The following is a 26,450-nucleotide window of genomic DNA, read 5'->3' as shown; positions in this document are numbered from 1 at the left end:
TTTTTGCCCTTTGGTGATACAACACCACTGATGACACATGATGCTACGCTAGCTTAGGCAGTCATGAGGAATGGTACCTGTGGCACAGGAAATTCAGGAAAGGCAAAGCCTGTGCTCAGAGAAGCTAAAGTTCAAGCTTTCTCTCCCTGTGATTTCTACATAAGAGTGAAGCTATGCTTTCATTTAAAATGCAGTATAGATGTAACTACAAGAGAGGTAGTCACCAAAAAAACAGCTTACTCTCATACTGAATGCAACCAACACCTGGTGTAGTCAAAAAGGAACATGGTTATCTGAAACAAGCTTTAGCAAAATATTTCACAGCAGAGGTGCTCATGTACATCATAATATCTACCCAATATCACTTAACATCCTGGCTGCAACTCTGGAGGTTATATTCAGAATTTTTGTAAACACTTTAGCAAATACAGAATTCAAATTATCTGACATGAAAGATTTCAAGAAAATATTATTAATTTGAATACAAGTAAATTGGCTCATACTAAAGAATGAAGTTAAAACACTCACTGTGAAATTCTGATTGAAGTTCTGGTGGTACCCTGATGGATAAAATTCAGGTGCTTTAGCAGACAAGTTTGATGTTGCTACAGGATCCACAGCCATTTCTGGTCCAGAATCAAGAACCGAAACTTTATCTTGAGATCCAGATGGAATTCCTGTCTTTTGCAGGTGTTCTGAAAAATTTTTGTTAACAGCTTGTCTTAGGCATCACTAAATTAGTATGTATTCACAGAAAGTAAACACAGAATATATATATATATATATATATATATATATATATATATATATATATAAAATTTAAAGTATACTTTTACATAAAGTATGGTTTTACTATAAATATACTTCCTTTAACTACATAGGCCTACTTAAAATACATAGGTTTTATTGCTTATTCTGAGGTATGGATATTCATTTAAGCAGACTCCACATGTCTTTCTACAGGATGGAAAGTAAACAGTGGTCTTGTGCAGGTGAACAAAAAAAAAGGAGAAGGGAAAAAACTTATTTTCAATGTAAACAAATTATTCAAGAGTTAACCTATGCAACTAGTAAATCTGCTTATCTGATTATCCTGTGATTTTTCATTGATTTTAGATACATTTGGAAGGTCAATAAATGACAGACATCACTGATTTTGACCAACACTTATTTTCAACAAAATGCTGAAAGGACATTTGGCTATTTTTGTTCTTATATACCATTTGCCACAACATCCAACTGAAGTGTTTTTAAAACACTATTTTCCAAACCTCTCTTTACAGACTAGCTCATAAGTTTATTGAAAACAGAACCTGATACCTACCTGAAAAAGCTGACCAACAAACATAGCTTTGTGTTACTGTTGGGTTGGGTTTATTTTTTTGCAAATAGACTGGAATTCTTCAGTGGGGGAAGGCTGAGACCATCTGCAGTCAGATTGCAGTCAGATGGATAAAAAGTACACTCAGATGTGGGGGCACAAAAGGGGGGAAAGGACAGAGAGTATTGCAAACAGCTGCAATACAACATCACACCTTTACCTGGTCCAGGTCCATAACCCAGTATGCTGGTTTCAACTAGATTAATTTTCTTCTTGCTACCTAGTACAGCCCTGTGGTTTGGATTCAGTATGAGGCAAGCGACGATAACACGGGTTTCCCATGCTCTGATGGTGAGCAGATGCACAAGAAGCAGGGAGGCAGCAAAGACTGGACAGCTGACCCGAACTGGTGAAAGGGATAATCCATACCACAGAATGTGACGTTCAGTATATAAACTGGGGGGGAGCTGGCCAGGAGTTGTCAATTGTTGCCGAGGGACAGGCTGGGCATCGGTCAGCAGGTGCTGAGCTGACTGCACAGTGCATCACATGATTCTCTTCGGTTTTCTTCCTCTTACCCCTCCCGAGTCACCCAGGTGTCTGCCGGCCCCAGGGCTCACCAGGCTGACCCGGCCTTAGCGCGGCGCCCGCATCGCGCACCCGGGAACGGGACCACGCTCCCGAGGGCGGGTGCCGGTGCCCCTGCGGCGGGCGGGGAGCTGCGCAAGTGCCCCGCGAAAAGAAAGAGCGGGGAGAGCAGCCCGTACCTGCCATCCCGGTGCCCAGGGGGGCCGTCTTCGGAGGCCGCAATGGTTCCTGCTGCGGGAAGAGGCCGCCCGGCTGGTGCTGCTGCTCCTCGGCCGGGCCCGAGCCGCGGGACGCGCTGCCCGCGGGCCGGGCCCCGCCGCCGCTCTCCGGCGCGCCGCACCCGCGGCCCCGGCCGGCACCCGACGCTCGGTCGAAACTCTCCGACATGCTGAGGCCGGGCGACTCGGGCGCTCATGGGAGGGAGGAGCGCAGCGGAGCGGGGCGGGCGGGACGCGGAGGGCGGGCGGAGCGCGGGCCCGCCTTGGCCCCGCACTTTCGGTTTCACCCCCGCGCAGCGTCGCGATGGCCGCGCCCGCCCCGAGCCGCGGCAGCCTGGAAACAGCGTTTCCAAAGGCACCGTATTCCCTGCGACTGCATCTCCACGGTAACGAGCGGGGCGAGGTGACCGTGGCAGGGCCAAGGCTTCAGCTACAGCAGGAGAGACCTGCAGCCACAGGTGCATCATGCCACGCTGTGCATACACAGATGTTTACACCAGAGAGGGATGGAAAAGCTATAGGCGAAATTTTAAATTTAACCCCATAAAGTTAAGCCTCCAACATGACCATATTATTGTACGGTTAGGGCTACTTAATGAAACTATGGTTGTTCAGAAAAATAATTTTCATTTATAATTTACACATGATGTGATAACAAATGCTCTTCTGATTTAATGTTTAACAACCACCTTCCACACCACTAGGAACCAACTGAAGAACATGGTTCATGGAATGCATTTTTCCTAATATTATCACATAAACTGAGAACAGTTCAACTCACATGTCCATTTACAATTTAATTAATCTACTCTTCTTCAATTTCAGTCCAAAGTCTTGCTCTCATTGTTTTGCAAACTCTTTGTATCACAATCAGCTTTCAAGATGAGGAGCGCAAGTGTAATCTGGTGTGCCACAAATGCACCTCAGCTGATCCTACTGAGGGAGTTTATATTTTGCTCCCTGAACAGTCTGGTCTGTGCTGTCCTTGCCACTTGTTCCTGCCACAAAAAAAATCAAAAGATTGTGTGGCATTGAGTCCTGCTCTGTTCACCACTATGAAGGGGTGAAAAAAATAGGCAAGTATGCATGAAACAGTATTAAAATATTACAATAGTGCTGTCTTGTATTAAAAAAAAATGCAATTGGATTGTAAAATGGTGCCTTTAGAAGTCAGGTTCCTATTGGGTTTATTATTACATGTTACCATTTTCAATTATTAACAGGGGAGGGGCAGGGTGTAAAACATTTGTTAGCTCCCCAAGGAATGAATTGGACTGATTTTTGCCAAGATAAAAAGGTGGCCAGACATTAAAGGTGTCATAAGTTAAAATTAATGAGGCTCATGGGGAAACTGTTCCTAGGCAACCCTTCTGGAAATATAGAATGGTAAACTAATAAATCTATACTCTGCAACTGGAATGTGAGCCAGTGCAGGATGTTTTGAATGAGTCTTAAAAAACCATTATAATACTTCACTTGTGTAAACCATTGTCAAAACTATTTTAAGCAGCATTACCAATTCTTTAAAGATCACAAATTAGCTGCTAAATTTCTCCATTAAAAATATTCAGTGTTCTTGTGTTATCAGCTCAAATTTTAACGCCTATATTGTGACCTCTGTCCACATCTGTAGACTTTGCCTTGCCAGAAGGAGAATGAAAAGCTTACATTAATGTGAAGAAAAATTAAAATCTCCATCATTATATTCTAGTGGAGAATATGCCAATTTTGAATATGCCAATCTTTCAAGTTAGCAAATCTCATTCTTTAAAGTTTACACCTAAGAGAAATTGAGTGCCTTAAGTTATGGAACAAGACAAGTTTTCACCTTTGGACATAAATGTGAATTCTGTTCACTTAGCAGACATTTTATGTTATATTAATTCAATAACCGTTTCGCAACTGCTTACCATTTAAAGTGGAATGTGATCCCAAATCCATACTTTTCTTAGAGATGCACTACTTAAGTTTGCATGAACGCAGTTGAGTTTGGTTGGGAACCCAATTTCCTCTCCCTAGTGTAGACACCTAAAACAAAATTAAGAAAAATATGATTATTTTTAGTTAATAATATTAACTAAAAATAATATTAGTTAATTTCAAAATAACAAGCCCCAAATACTGCCTACAACAGTACACCCCTTTAGACTGTTAAGACATTATGCTTAGAAGGTTTTGGCTTGAGTAGCTGAAGTCCTGTGAATTACTTCAAGCCTTGGAGGCCATACAGCAGAACCCCTGAGATCATTAACTAGACAGACCTCACCTAAGCACCCAATGACTGGATTAAAACTTTCACTAAATACAGTTACGAACAATTCTAGGCAGTCACTAGGAGATACCTGCTTTGTCCTAAGTGTCCTACCAAATAATCTAAAACTTAGCTCAGAACCAAATCCACACACACCTTCAGTGCCTGATGCCAAGAAGTCACACACTGTAACCTTGTCACTATTCAGAACACAGGCATTTTTACTTGCTCTATTTTTTTAAACGCTGATAACGTATTTCTAATTAGAAAAAAAGGAGAGGGCTGGTTCTAGCTTTTGAAGTGTAATTTATTGTCATTAGCTGGAATTATTCCAATTGCTGCCATACTGATAAGGCATGTTTTTGTAGGAGTCAGTGGCTATTAAGCCCAAAACATAAACCACAGGCATAATCTGTAGCTCTAAAGCTCCACAGATTTCACACAAGCTTATACAAAAGCACAAAAGTAATGAACATTTAGTAGTAGAGAATCCTATTAATTATTTTCAGGGAACTCTCATGTTTTCAGTGCTTAACTTTACTTGCTAAGTCACCATTTACAAGTCTGGAAGCTGTGTCATCTCCAGCAACATGTAGTTTGCATGAGCAGCTACACAGACTTCAGTAAAGTAAAAAAAAAACCCAAACCAAAATACGCCTCATACACGGAATCCACAGATCGTGTGAAGTAAGACAACATATGCAGGACTGTGTGAAGACAATGCACAGAGGCAATGGGCAGCGCGGCTGGCTGTCCCCTAGAACTGCCTCTCCAGCCCCATGTGCTCTTCATCCAGCCATGTATTATTTCAACAGCTATAGAATCACAGAATCGATTAAGTTGGAAAAGACTGCTGAGATCATCGAGTCCAGCCTATGACGGAACGTCACCACGACAATCAGACCACGACACTGAGCACCACGTCCAGCCTTTCCTTAAACACCCCCAGGGACGGCGACTGCACCACCTCCCCGGGCAGCCCATCAAATCACCCTTTCTGTGAAGAAATTCCTCCTAATGCCCAAAGATGACACAGCTCCCCATTTTCTGTTCCCGTAATGCGCCTACCACTCCGACACCTCTCTGCTTTATCGCGCATTTTAAGAAGTAACAATAACGAAGCGGACACCACTTACGTGCTATGGCGTTAGCCCCACGTCCAACACCCGCGTTTCAGCACGTCTCCCCGCCAGCTCCGACCTTCTGCTCCGCGCCGCGGCCAGCCGAGCACGCTTACCCAGCTTTGCCGCCACCGGCTCGGCCAGCACCCGCGCCGCCGCCCCTCAGACGCCGCGTGACGCGGCCGCCCGACCCCCGCGTGCCCCTCAGTCCTTCCGGGTTGGCGAGCACGGGCCCGCCCCCGCCCCGCCCCAAGGTCAGTGGGAGCCGCGGCGGCGGCACCGCGGGTGGGAGCGCGGCGTCGTGCGGGGCGCGGCGGCGGTGCGTGCGCGCGCGCGGCGTTGCGCGGAGCTCTCTGTGGAGGCCTGTGGAGCGGGGCTCGGTGCGGGCTCGGTGCGGGGCTGCGGGAGGAGCGTGTGAGGGGCTCCGCGCGGGGCGTGTGCGCCGCGTCGTGAGGGGCTGCGCCGGCACCGCCTCATTCTCCTGGTGCCTCTGGGGGCCAGCCGCTGGTGGGGAGAAGACAGCGGTGCCACGCTGTCAGGGGGAAGGGAGGGAAGGAGGGAGGGAGCGTGGCGGGACGGACGTGCGGGAGGAGGCAGGTGGCCCGGGAAGGGGCCCCCGGGAGCGGGGCGGTGGCGGCTGCGGGGTGTCCCCCGAGCGGGGACGGTGCATGGCGGGGGACGAGCCGCCCGCCCAAGGTCATTCGGTGGCCGCGGGCTATAAATAGTGACAGGAGAGAAAAGGGGCTGCTGCTGCGGGGGCCCGGCGGGATTCCGGGCGAGAAGCACATTCCCGGCTCCCCTGCCCGCTGCCCGGGGTGTCCCACCCCGAGTGCGTGCTCTGCTGCGCCTCCCAAGCTGTGTGCCACCCAGAGTGACTCCTGAGGGAGCTGTGGCACGGATTGGAGTCGTTTGTTTGGTGCCTTGGGGCGCCGCGCTTTTCCCGTACCAAAGTTCCCGTTTTAAAGCAACGATGTAAAGAGAAAATGACCTTGAGTCGCAGAAATGCGATCCCGGGTGGCGGCTGGTCACGCCAGTTGTTTTGGTTAAGAGCTGTCTTACTTAATTTGGAAAAAAGAAAGTGTTTTTTTTTTCCTAGCCTGAAAGATAAAGGTGGTGAGGAATGATTGTCTCGTGGCTACTGGCAGTCGGCTGGTTCTAAACCTGCTGCGTTTACATGCCTTCTGTGCAGTGTCATTAATAACTCTTGATTTGTTTTCACATTTGCTGTAGGGGTTCCATACGTGGCAAGGAATTTGTTGTGAGGTCTGCTTGCAATGGCGAGCCTTCTGCGTGTTGCTGTGGGTGGATGCTCAGCTCCTGTTTTTGGCAATGTGCTCCCGCCGAAGCCGCGTTCTGCAAAGGTGCTGTGCTTGCGAATGTTTAGAACTTACCAGGTGCTTGGGTCTCAGGCAGCTCCAAAGCCAGGTAAATTGATTAAAGTACTTTAAGCAATGTTTTATTTTAAAACACGAATTTAAATGGTTTCTTTCTTTTTTCTTTCTTTCAGATCTGCATTAGTACAGAAAAGACTTAAAATAGAAAGAACATTCTTAAATCATGTCAGCAGCATACCTGAGTCAGTTGCAGCACAATTCTAGTCTGGCTTTATAGGGCTTACACAGAAGGTGTTTGTGTTTATCATGAATACTTTGGATCCACGTAGTTTTTACAGTTAGAGGGTTTGAGCTCCTGCTAATACTTTCCTTGATTGAAGGAAGTATTTAAATAAATGCTTTTCTTAGTTCAAATCCTGAGTTCCTCATTAGTTTTGGTAGTGCAGCTATTTGCATGCATGTGAGAAAATACAGACCTCACAAAGACAGCATCTGCTAGCATGAGTATTTGTAGACGTTATTATCCGATCTTAAAAAAAACCTCTTAACTTTGTTCAGGAAACACATTGTATCACTTTGAAAAACTATTGATATGTATCTTCACGTGTAGGGTTTGTTAGTGTTTTTGCAAAAATTGCATTTCAGCAGATAATGGACAAGTTCTGGTATTTTCAGGAAAAAAAAACTGGGAAAAGGGGCACTCTTATTTCCAGTTTCTACTATGAGCCTGGTACATGAAGATCAGAACTGACAATTTTTTTCTCTATTCTATACTGTATATAACCTGACAGTTGGAAGGAAGACTGAAGAATACCTAATGTAGATTTAACGCTATTTTTGCCCATTATTACTGAATGGGTCGTGTGTCCCTTGGAATTTAGAGACCCTGCTTCTGTGGATATGAAGGATCTTAGTCTGCAAAAGATTAATGTGGACAGTTAGACTGATTGCACACATGACATTTGGTTCTTCTAAATGTAGACAGTAGGTAACTGCATTAGGTACTTGAGATTATAAGGAAAGTAGTGCTGTTGGAAACAGAAGTGTCTGGTTGTGAAAACATGGGACACAAAAGTAGCATGTAGTAGTTCAGAGAAGCCTGTGTTGTGTAGAATTTGTGGCAGTACTAACAGTAAATGGTGCATTTTGTGGCCCTTTCAACCTGGTGACTGAAGATTTTGGAACTTCTGAAGAAATGTCATGAGGGGAAGTTTCTTTACTCTGAGGGCTCCTGATAAATCTGTATCGCAGTTGTGTGCTGAAATCAGAATGTCTTTGATAGATTTGAGATGCTCTCAATTTTTTTCCACGTTAAATATCAGAATGAAAGAGACATCTGTCAGTCTTCATATGGCAGATTGTCCCTTGGTTGGGAGCATAAACTGACACACAGGAAGCTAGGTTCAAAGTTCTTTCTCAAATATCCCAGGTAAGTGTCCTTGTTTGAGTTTGGAATCAATTTTGTATTTGGCTTTGACCACAAATTTAATCATGAAACTAAAGAGTCTCTTCTGTTTTACTGAAGTTGGTATGCTACTCTGTGTGTGTGAATTTTCTCATTTTTAAGAATAACTTTTGAAAAATTTTCCCACAAGGATGAAGAATTCTGATTAGTGTCATGTTTAAATGCTCAGTGCTGCCCTGTCAAATCTGTTTTGTGGAAGCCCTTATTTAAGAATTAGTAATATTCATGAAATGCAGTTATTTAATGTGGAGAACTACAAGTTTGGTAGTCTTTTGGTTGATAATTAAGCTGCCCTTGTAGTATGCTTTGGTAATATGTGATTTGTCATTTGGTAGAGGACAAATCAAGGAGAAAACAGCAATTTAATGACAAATTAGAAGCAGGGCTATTGCTTATATTTACTTTTTAAGTGCTCTTGAATCAAAATGTGACAGATTCAAAAGAACTGTGTTTTAGTCTTTCAGAGATTAGCTTTGATTATTGTAACACTTGGTAAAATCACTGTATTACTAAGAAGAGTAAGTTTTCTGAAAAGACTGGTGTCACAGTGTTTCTTCTTAAGGCTGTAGTTATTACTTTCCTTGTCTCAGGTTAGCTTTCGTTCCATCCAGCCTATGTTGTGTGCAAAAGCAATAGCTGCTTGAGGAGAAGAAGTACGGAGATACGTAGTCAGCTGAAAAGTGAACTTGGAGCATAGATAATTTTCTTACTGCCAGCTTTTATGCTGCTACTTGCTTAATAGAAACATAGGAACTTTCATACAGGTGTAAACAAGTATTCCCATAATCTGTGCCAGGTAGTCACTAGGACCAGCTACTTCAGAAACAGATACAAAACTTTCTGAAGTTCTGGGAAAGGTGCATATGGAGTGACTGACTGAGCTTCCCAGTATACTTCTAGATTAATTTGTCCTACAGCTCTATGACTTTTACCCCTCTTTATTTTGGGACTTTAAATATCCTTTTTATTTTGAGGCTTATTTCTTAAATTTTCCTGTTTTTTCTAAACCTGTAACAGTTAATTTTTAATTAGTTCTATAGGTAAGCTTTATTTTATTTATAAACAAAGAAATATTCTCCTTTAATTTCCCTTTTTAAAAAAATCCTTATTTATGTATCAGGAGGGATCAGGTGTTCGTTTAATCTTCTGTACCTTTTTTTTCTTTTTGCCAACATCATATTGCTGTTCTTTGGAATATGTCCTCATCTTCAGGACAGGTGAGATGGTTTGTTTAAAGGTTATTAGAGTAACTCTGAAAATAGGCATCCTGTTTTCAATCCCAGAACACGTGGCATAGAGTCAAAACTTCTCCTTTATCTTTTCCTTAAGTCACTTTCTATTGGTTGATCCTGTTTTGTTGCAGACTACTTCCCAAAGTCAGGTTAAGGAGATCAAAAAACTGTATTTTCTGCTATAGTTTTGATTTATAATCTTCTCTAAGATTTTTGTAGATAGAAGTTACATGGAGAAAGTCACAGTTATAGTTTCGTTTGCTTGAAGTTTGAATACGTCTTCATTACACAGTTAGGATTGTGCTAAGGGAATGAAAGAGTGGCTTCTTACTAATTTTTTGAAGTTATAAGTTATGTATATGCCAGAGCATTTCACTGGAATGTATATTCCATTCTAAGACCTGTGAAATGTAGTGATTCTACTTCTGATAGTGGCAGAATCTAAGTACTGTGTATCTTCTACTCAATATATTAAAAAACTTAATGAGTCAAAAAGGTGCTCCAGGTATGTAATATTACTCAGTATTTGGAAGATGTCCATGATGTCGTAAAGCAGCACTAAAACATACTCAAGGCAGTACTTAAAGAGATTACCTGACATGAAGGATTAGAGAGATAATTTGTAGGCTTCACACTCTAACGTGACTTTAAATACATGGCAGGGATAGCAGATGGGCTTCCTCAAAATAAAAACTAAATCAAGATGCTAAGTTTATAATTCTAGTTTTCAACCTTTCAAAACTATTGACTTTGATGAAATTGCTGAATCCAACAAACCAAATCTGTGTTAATCACAAAGCTTCCTCCAGCTAGAGTATTGATCATATGCTGTTGTGTATGTCAGCGCAGACAGGCAGGTGGGACAGCCATAAAGTCATGTCTAGAATCCAAAGGGTAAATTTATAGTTTATTTCCATTACTTCGCTAACAGGATATTGCTGGAGCAGCACCCGGGCAGAGGAAAACAAGCGGAGACACAGGCACCAGTAAATCACCACAGACCTGCTGTTCACATAGGCTTATCAAGAGTTATTTCCAGCTGAAAGGGAGCTTTGCAATCCTCCATGCCAGTGTTCCGCTTTTTAACCCTTTCTTCCCAAGACCTGTACTGCAGTTTTAAGATAGATCTTTGTTTTTGAGCTGTAGATACCTGCTTAATTTTGGTACTGAATCATGTGGAAGCTCGGGGCAGTCTACTTGAAAAATGTCCTATACCTACTCTAGCTAAAAGCTGGCAAACTGACAGTTTGCTTATGTATTCATTTGCTTTTGTATTTATGGATTGCTGGAGTTCTGGTAGTGGGATAGAGAAGAAAAGTAGGTGAGGCAAATGAGACTTGTTGGATATTTATCTTGGATTTGATCTCCTAAAACTCTGAGAAGAGCATGTTCCTCAATGCTGGTCTGTCATCATTCTGTTTACTAAATAAGGTGCAAATACTTTCTATCTGAAAAAGTTGTACTAATTTTTATTGCATGCAAGATGTACCAATAAAGAAAGAAGTGAGGAATGAGGAAACATATCTGGATCTAGTGAATGTATATTTCTGTCCTTTTACTCCTAGCCATTTACTCTTCTATTCTGATACCCCACACAGAAGCAAATGAGCAAAAGGAAGTTAGAAGCATCTGTTATCATTTGAGGCTTAGGAGCTATAGAAGATTTGCTTGAGAAAAATAAAAGCTTTAGTCAAATGTCTTTGTACCTTTAAATTTGCAGTTATCTATTTCCTTTATGCTATAATTTATTCCTTTCCTTGTTTGCTCCTCCTTTCCCCTCCCTTTTTTCCTTCCTCCTTTCCCCTTGTTTTTCCCTTCCCCTATTTTCCCCCATGTTTTCCCCTCCTTTCCTCCCCTTTGGCATTCTTGTGCTACAAAAACTTCCAAAAGGAGAAAGGGAAGGTAGGACTTTAGTTCTTAACTTCTCTCAGTGCTTTTTGAAAAATGTTTTGCATCCTATCCTACCCTAGAACTGCTTCCTCTCTGAAATTCTGGTTGGTCTCTGTTATCCTAACAAATTTCAATCTTCTAGGTTTCATTCCTACTTCTAAAAGACAAGAGAGCTCATTTCCACCGAGTTGATTTAGTGAAAATCAGAAGCAGGACTTTATTGTGTAGTAATTAGACGAGATGAGGAGAAAAGTCTCTTCAAATGACAAGAGTAATTTGAGTGACAGCAACAGTTACCAGAGCTGGTAACAAGTGGTTAGTGCTGCTGTGGTGGGTATGGCCTGAGTTGCACGGGGATGCTTAGATTTGATGTATGCTGGTGGAACAAATCATTGCAAAGCTCTGTTACCTTTGTGGATCTGTTGGTTTAGATGTGCATTCTTGCTCCTGTTTTGGCTTTATGTTCTGTGAATGTATGTTTTAGAATTAGAATTATGGAATCATTAAGGTTGGAGAAGACCTCTAAGATCAAGTCCAACCTTTGACTGAACACCACCTTGTCAGCTGAGCCATAGCACTAAGTGCCACATCCAGTTGTTTCTTGAGCACCTCCAGGGATGGTGGCTTGACCACTTCCCTTTATCAACCCATTCCAGTGCTTAACCATCCTTTCAGTGAAGAAATTCTTTCTGGTGTCCAACCTGAACTTCCTGTGGTTCAGTTAAACCTCGCCTGGTGCTGCCATTAGAAGTAATGAACTTCTTTGTCTGGTGAGCTGTCATTCTGTCTTGTTGGATGTGTTAATTTTTTTTTAATGTGTTAGTAGGCTGAGAAGTATAAGTAGGTATTTAAGTACCAATTCTTAGCAGCTCTGTACTGGTTTTTCAGAACACAGTAAGTTGACAGTAGCTTGAAAATTTCTAACCAAAAACATTTTCAGATTGCCAACTTTAGGCACATTGTAATCCAGGTTCAATTTCACAGATAATTTATTTTGATATTTTAAATCTAAATCTAGTTCCTCAAAGCTCTTATATTGTAGTATGTTTTTAGTTTTCTTTTTACTTGTTTCTATCTCAAAGTCAAAAGGAGGCCTTCCTAAAATTTGCATTCTTTGCTTGGTACAATTTTTTGTAGCACAATACACAGTATTGTTGGACAATTTAAAAAGAGATTTGAAATTTTAAACAAGCCTCTCATACACTTTCTCCCCTTTTTTAGGTTTGGGGTTTCTTTGGTGGGTTTTGTTGTTGTTGTTGCTTGATCATTAATATGAGTGACTGCTTAGATTGCTCAAATTATAGTTTATTAATATTCATGTGGTGTAAATGTCTTGCATAGTAATGTCACAATCCAGGTTTCAATTCTGCATAGATGTGAGTGAAAGCTGGTACAGAATTCAGCCTATATGTTGGACTGCATGCTCTCAGTGTAATTAAAGCAATGTAATAGTTTTATGTATGATTATTCTGCTTGAGCCTGTGTATTTATAAATAATGTATTTAAACACTTGTTTGGATCAGAGAAGTTTATCTCTCAGATACGAGACTGAAAGCCCCCAAATTGTACTTGAATTAAGTTAGATGTTTGTAATTTGAAAACTTTAACTAAAGCATAAATTTCAGCTTTAGCAGTTTCCTGATGTTACTTAGTGGAGCTTTGAACAAGTTAAGACAAGGAAATAACTTTGAAGATAAATACTTTGAAGAAACTAGTAGCAGGATATTCCTTTATTCTTCAACTACTTCTGAATTCACATTTTTCATTTCTGTGGCAACTTTTAGAGTACCTTATTGATGTAGTTATACCTTTCAGTGTACTTTGTGGCGTGTATGTTGCATTCAATAATTTGGCATAATTTGATATACATTACAAACATATTCAGTTAAAATGCAGTTCCAGTGTTCAAGCTCATTTATTTCTTTCTTCACAATAATCTGGAAGTGACTAGAAAGCAATTTAAATTCTGGTCTGAGACAGCATGTATTATCACCAGTACACCAGGTATTGTGTAAATCAGAATGCCAGTTACACAATCAGAGCTGTGTAAACGACAATGAGTATGAACTGCACCAAACACTTGTTACTGCTTATGTGGCTGATTGTGCTCACCTGCTGATCGCTGAGAAAACAAGGATCTCTAGGAAGATGGTGTAATTTAAGGAAATGTAAACAATGTTCCTAGAAAATAGCATTCTGCTTCCTCCTCACTTAGGAGGGGAGAATTGCTAACTGTGACGTGTTTGCATGTGTCTGTACAACATTGAAGAGTGTCCCTTATACCAGTTAATTAATGTTTAGTACAACTAATACTGTCTTATTTGCCACTCTTACAGGAATTCCATATAAACAACTGACTGTGGGTGTCCCCAAGGAGATATTTGAGAATGAGAAGAGAGTGGCTCTGTCACCGGCTGGAGTTCAAGCCTTGGTTAAGCAAGGCTTCAATGTTGTGGTGGAATCTGGTGCTGGAGAAGCTTCTAAATTTTCTGATGACCATTACAGAGAAGTTGGAGCAAAGATTCAGGGGACCAAGGAAGTCTTGGCTTCTGATTTGGTTGTGAAAGTAATTGCTTTATTAGTATATTTCCTATTACATTGTTTTTGGAGAAATGTATAGGTAATTTTTTTTCTGATAATCTGCGGAAAATTTAGTAAGTAAGGTTCCATTAAATTAGTGTTTTCCATTTTGAGTTCTGATTCAATTTTTGTGGTTTTTTTAATAGCTCAGGCATGCACCTCCACTAATAAAAAGTAAATGACAATGTTGAAAAAATGTGGATAATATCTCTAGCAAGTTTTTAACTACCTAAGAGTTTTTGTGTTTTCTAGAGTGAGGTAGACTAGTTCTGGAATCTAGTCAGATGAGATCCCTGCTCTAAGAAATCTTTTATCCAAAATTGGTAACATATAACTCTAGTTACTCTTTAAATAGCGTGGTTTGGGATTTAGAAAATATGATTATGTAACTTCTCTGAATTCCACAGCAAAGATGTGTTTAAAATTTGAGAAAAGAGCTAAAACCAATCTTACTTGAGAAGTCTTAGATTGTACAGAGTCCTGAAGGGGAAAAAAGAGAAAAAATACCTTTACCTTATTGAGGCTTCCTTCAGTTGCTCTGTTTAAAATTATCCCATCAGCACTGAACATGGAATTTCTGTGAGCTGCTTTGTGGACAATGCTTTTAAGTAGGTTTCTGTTTGGAGAAAAGTGAGAAACTCAGAAGTGAATGTAGATGAAGATCAGTGTCTGCTGAACATCTGGCATGAAATTCCATGTATGTAGTCATGCACTGCAACCTTATTAGTGATTCTTAGTTTGTAGAGCTTAATTGTCATATCTGTTGAGTAATCATTTTGCTTACGAATGGTGGGTTTGAGGGTAGCTGTCTGTTACAAAAGCAAGTGACTGCTCGTTAGAAGTCATCAGACCTTTGTGAAGGTGTGTGCTGACAATTTTTGTCCTGTTACCAATCCAGCTAGAGCCAATTCCATGATGTGGACTGCGGCTGGGAAGTGCAGTTACTCAGTTCAGTTGTGTAAATAGCCTTTGATGTACTTTCTTCTTTCTGTACTTTTTGGATGGGAATGGACAGACTGCAAACTGAGAGAAAGTAAGTGGAATGTGTTCTGATTTTTTTCCTCTTAACTTGGAAACTTCTGTCTTTTTCAGGTGAGAGCTCCTATATATAACTCATCTCTAGGTGTACATGAGGCAGATCTTTTCAAGACAGCAGCAACCCTGATTAGTTTTATCTACCCAGCACAAAATCCAGATCTCCTGAAAAAACTTGCAGAAAAAAAAGCTACTGTTTTGGCTATGGATCAGGTTCCACGGGTCACCATTGCTCAGGGATATGATGCACTTAGCTCCATGGCCAACATTGCTGGGTATGATTTTTTTTTTTTTTTTGCTTTATTAAGTATAGCTGGATTAAAGTCATGTGCTTTGATATTAGGTATATCTAAAATGATTCTACATCTCTATTTTCATGAAGAGCTGTTTCAAGCAGGGTAGTGTTGAAGTTTTTTATGGTTAGCTTTATAGCAGATCAGAGCAATGCTTTTAAAATAAACAAAACTGAACATAATTCTTCTAATTCCTTGACTGTTTTGTCTAGTACCTTTTTGCTCTGAACTAAGTTATCTTGAATACAGATTGTCTGTCATGGGGATCTGGTGTTAGGAGCTAACTAACCCAAAGAATAGTCAGTGTGAATGCAATTGCCATGGCAGTTACAAACAAAAGATCAAATATTGTCAGACGTCTCCATAGAAATATGGATAAAGACTAGTAAGCTTGTGTTCAATGGTAGAATACTAAGCTTGGTTTATCCTACACATACTCTGGTCAAATGTTCATCTTTTAGATTGATGTAATGAATGGAATTTACTGAATCTGAGAAAGCACTGATGTGTGTTCATCCTTGATTGACAGTTACAAGGCTGTGGTCCTGGCAGCAAATCACTTTGGTCGATTTTTCACGGGTCAAATCACAGCTGCTGGTAAAGTTCCTCCAGCAAAGGTATGTGCAATAAAACACACATTGTGCCAAAAGAATATGTGAATTTCTGAGCAAAGGTACCTGTTGCTGAAACTATGTTAAAAGGCTTTTTTCCTGCCTTTGGGCTGTTTCTAACGACTTCAGAAATCACTGTAATTATTCTCATACCATTTTTTGTTCACATCTGTTCTGGTTTTGTTTTGGGAATAATAGAATAATTTGAATTTTATTTAAGCTTGCTTAGTTTTAAATATCAGATTAGCTATAAGGGGTTTGATTTATTTTTTTTCAAAGTAGGAGAAGGTAAGAAAGCAGTTAGGAAAATTCAGAGATAGTAGTATTTCTGGTGCATTGAGGAGTGCAATGGAAAGATTTACTTGGTTGGAATTACAGGTGGATTGGGTTGAAGAGAAATGAAAGTAGAATTAGGGAAGAAAAAAAGGAAGATAAATCAAGGAGAAAACCTGTATTTACTTAGAGAAACTGTTAGCTACAGAAGAGTTGCCTCTTAGATATGTGTAATTAGGAGTTACAGCTTTTAAACTGTTGGATATATGGGACAACTCTGCCCAATTAAATTTGGTTTTATCGTAAGGTATTTTGTTTAAATGACTGGTTAATGAGATTTATCATTTTAGGTGCTGATCATTGGAGGAGGGGTTGCTGGCCTGGCTTCTGCAGGAGCAGCAAAATCAATGGGTGCAGTGGTTCGTGGATTTGATACTAGGTAAGGGTGTGAAAATTGTAATACCAGTCAGAAATTACTTGAAGATTAAGTTGTTTATGCCTGCATTAGAGTGAAATAATTTGTACTACACTTGAGTCATAATTCACTTCCTACTATTTTCATGCCGTTATTAGTCCTTCCTGTTTTATTAATTTTAAAATCTGTCTAAAACTTTTCCATTTTTATTTTAATTCCCTTCTTAAGCTCTCTCAATACTTTTGTCTTGAGTTTCAAGAACATTTATGTTTAATTCTCTGCATGTTGTCACTGTTCGCCTAACACTGAAATTTAGTCTCTTTATTTAATGTGATGTCATATGATGCAAAATAAATTACAGAATATTGGCAAGCCACAACTTCAAACACCCACCCCCTGGTAATTTTCCCTGTGAAAATGAGATTTACTAATACTTCCCATCTCACAGTTTAAAGACAAGATCATGGGTTCTGTGCTTATCTCCCATTTTTGGCACCTTCGTTTGGGCTGTAAATTTACCAAGTCATGACAACAGAAATGTGTGAGGAGAGTTAATCAGCAGAGCCTCAGCTCTGAGATTTTTCTTGAAGCAACTCTGCTGACTATACAGGAAACCATAGGCTGCCTTCATTCCTTATTCAAGTCTGACTGGAACCTAAATTTATCAATGCAATTATTTTTTGCACTGAATACAGAAAGCTGAGGACTTTCGTTATGGTCTCCTTAATACTAGAATAAGTTTTACATCTCTTGTCTGAAGATTGCTACTAAAACCACTGGTAAACCCATGATGTATTTTTAAAGTAGTGGGTTTTTTTTCCTCTCAACTACGATTTTATTTTTCTAGAGCTGCAGCCCTAGAACAGTTCAAGTCTCTTGGTGCTGAGCCATTGGAAGTAGACATAAAGGAATCTGGAGAGGGACAAGGAGGTTACGCTAAAGAAATGTCCAAAGAATTTATTGAAGCTGAAATGAAACTCTTTGCCAAACAGTGCCAAGATGTTGACATTATCATCACTACAGCACTTATTCCAGGTATGCTTTATGTGAAAAATGACAATTTTCAGTCTTCTAAGTAAGTTGTATTTTGGGGTTGCATCTGCATGAAAACAGAGGGGATAATGAATTATGTCTGTGTGAATGTGCACCTTTGCACTTCTGTGATAAAGGCCTGGTTTTAAAGTGTGTCCTTTTTTTTTTAAACAACTTTTGTTTCCATAGACTATCAGTGTGAATCAAATATCATCATGTTTTTCTTACTAAAAAAGGAGTATTTAGTAATAAAGTGAGAATATATAATTCTCTTGCATATTTATTGCATCACTGCTACTTCTGCTATACAACTTGTGCACTGGAACAAGTCTGATTGAAATGGAACTGTCCTTTGAAACATAGTAAGGTAGAGCTTAGATTTTAGTGCTTTGTGTTGCACAATGTCTCTATTTTAACAGCTGGCAATGTGGTGGCTCTTTTTTTTTTTTTGTTATGACTGAAAGTGTAAGACTGGATGTTAAGACTGTCAGTTTGCTGGCAGAATTGGACTTATCTTTGGTAGACTACCATGCATAACTTTCCTGTATGCTTTTGGAGCAGGTGTTCTAGCACTTCTTCTGTCTATCTAAAAAAACCTTCTGTGGTTTTTTTATCCTAGGTACCAATTACTTGAAAATTTTGCTTACAAAATTAAAGCTTATGTATAGAGCAAAGAGGAGAAGTCATCTCCTAAGCTCAACAGATCGAAAGCTGTTATTTTGTGTTTAACTTGCTATGCCTTGTTTTGTCAGGCAAAAAAGCTCCAATCTTGTTTAAGAAAGATATGATTGAATCTATGAAGGAAGGTTCAGTTGTTGTGGATTTAGCTGCAGAAGCAGGAGGAAATATTGAGACTACAAAGCCTGGAGAAATGTATGTTCATAAGGTGAGCATTTTAATCTGCAGTTCATTCTCAGTTCACCTGAAAAAAACTGTAAACTGTATGCTGAAAAGAAGAGCTGGATTGTCAACAGTCTTTCAGCTGCTTTGGGCTGAAGTAATCCTTTAGATTTGCATTTGGTCACTATATAAATACTTCAATTTGGATATTTTTAAAGAAACTGACACCTTTGTATAGTTAATTTTGTTGTTAATGGATATTACAGAATTCTTGCTACTTAAAATTCCAACTCCAGTGTTCGTCTCTTATGAATTGAAGGTGGGATTTGATATCTCCTTCTTGGTCTAGCTAAAAAACACAGCAGTAGCAATAGGTTCTTTGATTTGCTTATCACCTCCCATGGCTGGAGGTAAACATTTCCTGTCATAGGCAAAGCTAAGCAGGTTCAGACTCTCGGTGTTTACTTCAGTGCAGAGTCTCTGGCTTACTCAGTACTATTTCAGCTTCAGGAGGGTGCTGACTTTGCTTTTATTTATCTTCAGTAATGTGAGTGTGTCGCCCATAGAGTATCCAAAGCACTTGAAACCCAAAGTAGATGTAGCAAAAATTGGTTCCTTAAAGTAAGTCCTTTGGTCTGGACTGAACTACTTTAGTTTTGCTCCAGTGTTCTTTTGCTTAATTGAGAACTTGTCTTTCTGCTTTTTGGGTTTTGTTTTTGGTGCTTATGGGAAGTCTGCTAACAATTACAGAAATCTGGGCGATGAAATTTATAGTAGCAGATTTCCTAGGCTGTAATTTGATAGTGCAAGGATATAATGCCTTTATTTGGGAAGCCTGTAGGACAGTGCAGCCATGGTTGTCATTGACATAAGCAGAATTCTGTTTGTATATATCAAAGAATCACACGTTGCACTTGTCTTTGTGGCTTTCTTGGGCTTTTGATGTCATTGCTTAAAACTTGAAACTAGAGAATGTAGAAGAGAAGTAAGCAGACACTTGCATGAAGGGTTTATATGGAACACTTTTAGTCAGAGGAGTGTTACCCCTGGATTTAGTGTACTGGCTCTGTGTTATGGAAAATAGCAGCAGTGCAGAACTATTAGAATTGTGCCAGAGCATTGCATTAGAAAGCCAGAGTTCTGGAAGCATGTATGGATCTTAGCTGTAAGTTGTGGGAACACTGTTTTAACACATGCCTGCTTTTGAACACCTCAGAGTGTATGCCAGCCTCAGCTTCCCATTCTTTCCTAAAGCCTGATATCCTTTAGTTCTCATTAGTTCTTTAAGCAGTGAGGGTATATTAGGCTACATTTTTACATACATATGAACTCAGACATATTTCTTGCACAGCTCTGAGGGAGCTTCCTTCACTCCAGCGGCATACAGAAAATTGTCTCCAGTGCCTGCCTTCCAGAAAAACTGAGAAGATGCCAAGCATTAGGTGGATGAATCTGTTACCTGATTGCTTAAAGAATTTAGGTTCTGAGAGAATGTAGGATTTGGAGAAGACAAGCTCTTGCTCCAATGTCTTCCTCTCTGTGAAGTCTTGTTGCTAATAGAGTTTAAGGTGTTGGAATTGATCATGTTGGATTCTGTAGCTATTGTGAGTGATCTGTCCCTGACTTAGTAGTGTCAGAGATGCAGGTAACCAATTTAGTTGGGGTTATAAACAGAGATAAATGATACAGTTTGGATAGATATTTCTAGAAGGATATACTGGAAGAGATGATGCTTTTTCAGAGATTGTACAAATCCTTATTATTTTACTTGGATTTTTTTCAGGGTGTTACACACATTGGGTACACAGATCTGCCTAGCAGAATGGCTACTCAGGCCAGTACTCTGTATTCTAATAATATTATCAAACTTCTAAAAGCTATTAGTCCTGACAAAGAGAACTTCTACTTTGATCCAAAAGATGACTTCGACTATGGGACTCTGGATCATGTTATTAGAGGAACTGTAGTAATGAAGGTGAGCCACTAAATATTCTATTCTTAATCTGTAAGTACAGATCTATCATTTATAATTTCTGTCTCTTCAAAATATATTCAGAGATACTGCATGTCAGCAGATTTCAGAGGTGGCTTGGTGGAGTGCATGGGTAATTGTGTGTTTATTCAGCTGAAAATTCCTCTGTTTCTTTGTAGTCTTGACTTCTTGTCAAGGTTAAATCTAATGTATTTACCAATGAAAAATAGGAAAAAAAGATAAAGTTTGTGTGTTTCATGTGATAAAAACATAGCTACTTAAAACATATTTGAGGCTTTACCAGACCAAAACATTCTTCCAGAAAAACATTCTTCTTATTTAAAAAAAAAAAAAGTGTTCCTTTTATAGTAAGAGAAGAAAATGGTGAAACTAGAATATGCACAATACTTGAAGCTTTATCAGAAAATAATAAAATAAAAACTCAGGGCATAGACTTCAGCTCTCCCAGGCCATTGAAGTAGTGAGTACAGCTCAGTGCTGGTGGCTCCACAGAGGCCTGAAGATTAACAAGAAACGTGGGATATCATCCTTGGTTTCTATATGAGGTCTGGAAAGGCTGTGATTACATTTCACATCTGTAGCAGATTTTGTTCTTTCCAAGACCTAAGTTTTATTTTGCCTAGATGTTTTCCACTTAAGGAACTTTTTCTCTTTGCTTTTCTCTTGTTTCTGCTCTGGAGCCTTGTGCTGTGTCTTCACCAGGTACTCTTGGACACTAATATAAAATCTTGTCTGAAGAATGTGTAAACCAGTATGATTAACGTGGTCATGCCTTGCAAACTTCTGCTGATGCAGAAAAAGAGCCTGTTCCTGGGCATGGCTGTAGGATGTTAGCACTTGCCTGAATTGCAGGATTGAGAAGAAGAGTACTAAGCATATTCCATGTTAGGCGTAACTGTAAATATCTCTTGTCAGGATGGCAAAGTGATTTTCCCGACACCTCCACCAAAAAACATTCCTCAGGGAGCACCAGTGAAGCAGAAGACTGTAGCAGAGCTGGAAGCAGAAAAAGCAGCTACTATTACACCTTTCAGAAAAACCATGACTACTGCATCTATATACACAGCAGGTAGGCAACTTCCATAGCTGAAGAATCAGTGTAGAGTACTTCTCATTTGGCTAATACTTTTGAATGACCCATCATCTAACTCATTTAATTGAATACCTATTTGGGGAGCAATTGATTGGCTAGTGTATCCTGGTGCAAAATCAGCATAGTGTAAGAATTTCTTGAGAGGGAAAATAAAACTTCTGAAATTTTACCAAAAGTATTTGACATTTCAACAAGTGCTGATTATCTGTATATATGTGTGTTTGTCTCTACTTAAATATTAGTAGAGTGCTTAAAATTCTGAAGGACTTCTGCCAGGGACTGTGCCTCTACTTTGCAGCAGAATCAGTTCAATGGCTTTTGCTTTCTTCAGATTTTACTGTATTGTGTGAGACTTAAATGGCCACAGTTTACTGAAGTATTGGAAATAGGACTTTACTTTGACAAATAAACATTGGCTCTTCATTTCATTTGTTACTCTCAGTGTATCAGAACTTTTGCATGAAGTAATTAATGAATTCAGTAGTCTTAATTTTAATCCCTGTTCTTCATACATATGCTTTAATACATCCATATCTCGACATAATTGTGACTTCTACATTTTTTTCGACAGAACAGGAGAGTGGCAGGATTCAGTGTTGGTGTAGAAACCTATCTTTGCTGCATTGTGTCCATGTGTAACAAATATGTGTGGATTATATTTATGGCTTTATTTTCTGTTACAAAGGAAAGATTTGCACTGAAAGAACTTAGTGTATTTGAAAAAATTATCTCCCTGATTTTGACACTAGTTGTCGTGGGTTTACAGGAAGCAGGTTTTCTGGGAATGGAGTGGCCAGAGGCCAATAGGTGTTCAGATTCTAAACTGACACCAGGCTTGGCCACTGAGGGTGGATGCGCCTCTGAGAACACAGGGGTTAGAAGCAGAGCACTCCCTTGGGCTCTCTCTTTGATTTCCGGCCAGCAAAGAGGCAAGGCCTCCCCTGCCCGGCTTCGAGCTGGGTGGGGAGGGAAAACCTGCGCCCGGCAGAGGTAGGCCTGACCCCTCAAGATGGAAGGGTGGTGGGGGCACCAGGGGAGGTTGGGCAGGCCCCCCCTCCAGGAGAGACAGAGAGAGAGAGGCCCCGAGAGGATTTGGGCAGCTTCCCCCGCCCCCAGCCAGAAGATGAGAGAGAGAAAGCCGGTACGGGCCTGTGGCCTTGAGGTGATATCGGCCTGTGAAGAAGTGGGGGGAAGGGGGGAGTGCAGCAGGGAAGGAGCCTGGCCGAGTGCAGGAGTTTGTTAACCCCCTTCTGGACGATGAAGACCTCACAGAGCATTTGGACCTTTCCTGGAGGGGAGATGGAGTGGATGATAAAGAGGAAATGGGCAAGAGAATGACAGTCGGAGCAGTGAGTGAGGCTGGGAGAGTAAAGAAGAGGTTGGACAGAGATGATGGAGTAGCTGGTTGCTGGACTCTTTTTGGTACAGCCATGGACAGAACCATGCTTCCTTGTGATACAGAGGCTGCATGCAGGGGGGAGGCGATGGCTCAGAACTGAGAGGGTTCAGTTTGGAGACCCCCCGGCCCCAGGGGGTAGACAAGTATGGGGGGGACAAGAGGTCCCGAGAGTGAGAGAAAACTGTGCTTTTTTGGAACTGGTCAAAGCACCCTTGAAGCAGCTCTGTTCCATGCACAGTGGTGAGAGTGCTGGGCATGCAAGGAAGAGGTCACCATGGCCCCAGGAAGGACTCCTCTCCTCTTGACGGACTGAAATTGAGTATTTACAGGGTGATGGATGGAGAGTTGAAATTTGGAAGATGTACTGGAAATGTGGTGGGGGGAGGAGGAAATGTTTTTGTGGAGTTTTCATTTTCCAGGGGGGTGGGTGTGTGTGTGTGTGGGTGTGTGTGGGTGTGTGTGTGTTTTCCTTTTGTAGTTTAGTTAATAAACCTTTTTTTCTAAGCTAGAGGCCTGCTTTGCTTATTTCCTGGTCACATCTCACAGCAAACACCAGGGAAGTATATTTTCATGGGGCACTGGCATTGTGCCAGTGTCAAACCATGACACCAGTCCATGCAGAGAACTCCATTTTGCTTTTGTGTCAGTACTAGGCTCCTGTTTTACACAGTTTAAATGTAAGAAGTTATTGAAAATTTACAGAGCTTTCCTGTGCTTGCCTTCTAGGTTTAGCTGGTATGTTAGGGCTGGGCATTGTAGCACCTAATGATGCTTTCACACAAATGGTGACAACGTTTGGCCTCTCTGGGATAGTGGGGTACCACACAGTGTGGGGTGTGACTCCTGCTCTGCACTCCCCCCTCATGTCTGTGACTAATGCTATCTCAGGTAAGTGGCTGTCACACAGCCTCTTGTTTTCTACTTGAAGCAGGCACAACTCCTTTTACCTGAATTAGTACTGCTGTGCATGTTTGAGTTTACTTTCATAAATAGCAAGGACACCTGAAACAATGTATTTCTGAGAGTGTGATTTTTTCAAAAGAAAGGCAAATGTGATGTTGTATCCTTTTAATTTTCCTAAGTAATTTTTACACTTGACTTATTTGCTTAAAAGTTTGTTTTACTTGGAGTGATGCAGTCTCCTTTTGTAGATCACATCTTTTCTCCCATCTCTTCAAAAGATAGCCCTGAAAATAACTAATCTTTCCTATTTTTTACATTCTTCTATTCATGTCCTCAAACTATGTGTTTTGAGAGAGGGGAAAAAAGAAAATAAATCCTAAAATACCCATAAAAGTTGTAATTCTTATAAGTAAGATTTTATGTATCTGTGTTTGGCTATATGTGGATCTGCTTTGATTATTATAAACAAAGTTTCTTTTATTGAACAAGTACTTGGCTAATTCTGTGCCTGGTGCACTGTTCTTCAAAACTACATTCATTTACTCGTTTTCTTTTTCTTTTGAAGCATGTTTGTATTCCTGAAAAAGACTGTGGTAGTCTTCTTTTAAGCGTTAATGTGTAAGTAGGGGTCAAAATTTGAGTTAACTGATATTAGTCCAACAGTTGAAAGGAAACTTCCTATAAGGTGTAGAGCCTTTTAAGGTTACACAGTAACCTCTTCCAGTAACACTTTTATCTCCTAAATAGGTCTGACTGCAGTTGGTGGGCTGGTACTGATGGGAGGACACTATCTCCCTCAAGACATTTCCCAAAGCCTAGCAGTGCTTTCAACCTTTATATCTTCAGTCAATATTGCAGGTATGAATGTTAGCTTTTCTCCCGAGGATAACTTCAAGTACTAGTGTAATTTTTAAATTTCTTGTAGTTAATTAATTGTATAATTCCAGAAATACTACTCTGAGAATAGATTCTGAGAGCATTTATCAATAAAAACCCATCAGCCCTCCCATTTTCACAGTAGTTATTGTAGACATTTTGCATACCCTGTGGAATAACCTCTTTTACGAATTATTTAAATGCACATTTTCCTTTCATAAATTTGGCTGGTGATTATATACAATATTATTTCCTGTGTAACCCAAGGGGGTAGTTGTTGAGGATTTGTACTTGTATTAATTTTCCTACATGAAATACATACTAGCAGCATAGAACAAAATTCTTTTTCCTTGAGCTTCAGAAGTCCCAGCTTCAATAATAAAAAGGGAACAAAGTGAGTAATGTGACTTAGAAATACTGCTTTTGCTGAAGCAGGTTGGGCAAAGAGTGCAGTCATAAACTAAGCTGTATCCTACGGTCAGTGTAGAGTATGGACCCAGAGCAATTCCTCCTTTTCTTCTGAAAAGGCTAAAAGAGACAGCAAAATCTAACACTGATTATGCCTTTGTTTCCTGGTAGTTTTCCAGGTTACTAGCTTTATTAGTTGCTGAATCGTGTGGTAATATGGTATTACTAAATATTTCTCTTATAATTTGGCATGTGCTTGATTTCAGATTTTATTTTTTAAAGATTGCTCCTTTACTTTGTCCAGGTGGCTTTTTAGTTACACAGAGAATGCTGGATATGTTCAAACGTCCCACAGACCCTCCTGAGTACAACTACTTGTACCTGCTCCCTGGTGGTGTATTTGTAGGAGGCTATGCAGCTGCTCTCAGCAGTGGCTATTACATTGAACAAGTAAGACGATAACTTCATGGCTCTTAGCCCAGTGCTCAGTGTTATGTTTCTTCATGCCTCTTCTGTGGAGGAGTAGATAACAAATAATCCAAGGTCTTTCCATCAGCTGCATGTTCCCACAAGGCCAGTCTGAAGCTGATTAACTGTAAGCTTGCAGTCACATAGCTAACATACTTTGAAAGCTCTGTTGTTGTTTGGTTTTGTGTTAACATAGCAGGTGCTTTTATTTATTGGACTGTTTTCCTAAACTGCAGTCTAAATAATACAGTAACTACAGAAATCAGTCTTTGTGTTAAATGTTTCTGAAAGTTCAACTTGGCATGACAGTTAAAAAAGGATGGGATCAGTTTTCAGTGCAGAGGGATGTACAGGGATTTTACCTGTAACACCTTTTATAGTAAACTTTTGTTTACATTTGTTTTAATAGTAAGAAAAATCATTTTATATTGCCTTGTGCACTTGGAAAAAGTGAATCCAAACATACTGTTATGGCAGAGGTTTGTAATGTATTTGTATTTTGTCAATTATCTGGTCATATATAGCTCAGTTCATGTAAGTTTGTTTATACTTTTTGCAAACAACAGTTACAGAATGCCACGGTGTCATTAGTATAGGGAAAAACCTTTAAGATCATCAAATCCAGCTGTCAGCCTTGCACCACCACCGTGGTCACCACTAGACCATGTCCTCAAGTGCCACATCCACAAGTTTTTTCGAACAGTTCCAGGGATGGTGACTCCATCACTTTTCTAGGCAGCCTGTTCCAAAGTTTGGCCATGCTTTCTGTGAAGAAAAATTGTCCTGATATCTAATATAACCTTCCCTATGA

General features: G+C 40.2%; 2 protein-coding genes across 3 annotated transcripts in view; one reads left to right on the top strand and one right to left on the bottom strand.

Annotated features, from left to right (window-relative positions):
• The window catches only part of PAIP1 (poly(A) binding protein interacting protein 1), a 36,542-nt gene extending 30,834 nt beyond the window's left edge, over positions 1 to 5,708 (bottom strand). Inside the window, exons 1-3 of one of the 2 annotated variants that reach the window (XM_030968171.1) lie at positions 5,515 to 5,708; positions 4,038 to 4,155; positions 529 to 695 (exon numbers count right to left, since the gene is read on the bottom strand). In XM_030968171.1, the coding sequence (XP_030824031.1) occupies positions 529 to 695; positions 4,038 to 4,068 (198 nt within the window). In that variant the 5' untranslated portion in view covers positions 4,069 to 4,155; positions 5,515 to 5,708. Of the gene's footprint in view, positions 1 to 528; positions 696 to 2,088; positions 2,659 to 4,037; positions 4,156 to 5,514 lie in introns of those variants that run through there. The other variant, XM_030968170.1, reaches the window with a different exon arrangement.
• A 41-nt stretch (positions 5,709 to 5,749) lies between these two features.
• The window catches only part of NNT (nicotinamide nucleotide transhydrogenase), a 43,820-nt gene continuing 23,119 nt past the window's right edge, over positions 5,750 to 26,450 (top strand). The window contains 13 exon segments of the mRNA XM_030968169.1: positions 5,750 to 5,879; positions 6,730 to 6,924; positions 13,757 to 13,986; positions 15,093 to 15,310; positions 15,858 to 15,945; positions 16,563 to 16,651; positions 17,475 to 17,662; positions 18,412 to 18,545; positions 20,283 to 20,474; positions 21,408 to 21,561; positions 23,711 to 23,872; positions 24,635 to 24,745; positions 25,476 to 25,621. Of these exon segments, the coding sequence (XP_030824029.1) occupies positions 6,774 to 6,924; positions 13,757 to 13,986; positions 15,093 to 15,310; positions 15,858 to 15,945; positions 16,563 to 16,651; positions 17,475 to 17,662; positions 18,412 to 18,545; positions 20,283 to 20,474; positions 21,408 to 21,561; positions 23,711 to 23,872; positions 24,635 to 24,745; positions 25,476 to 25,621 (1,863 nt within the window). The 5' untranslated portion in view covers positions 5,750 to 5,879; positions 6,730 to 6,773.

Source organism: Camarhynchus parvulus, chromosome Z (genome assembly GCF_901933205.1).
Source record: "Camarhynchus parvulus chromosome Z, STF_HiC, whole genome shotgun sequence".
Classification (NCBI taxonomy): Eukaryota; Metazoa; Chordata; class Aves; order Passeriformes; family Thraupidae; genus Camarhynchus; species Camarhynchus parvulus.
Note: the sequence above shows the minus strand (reverse complement) of the source record. Positions and strands in the feature narration are given on the sequence as shown.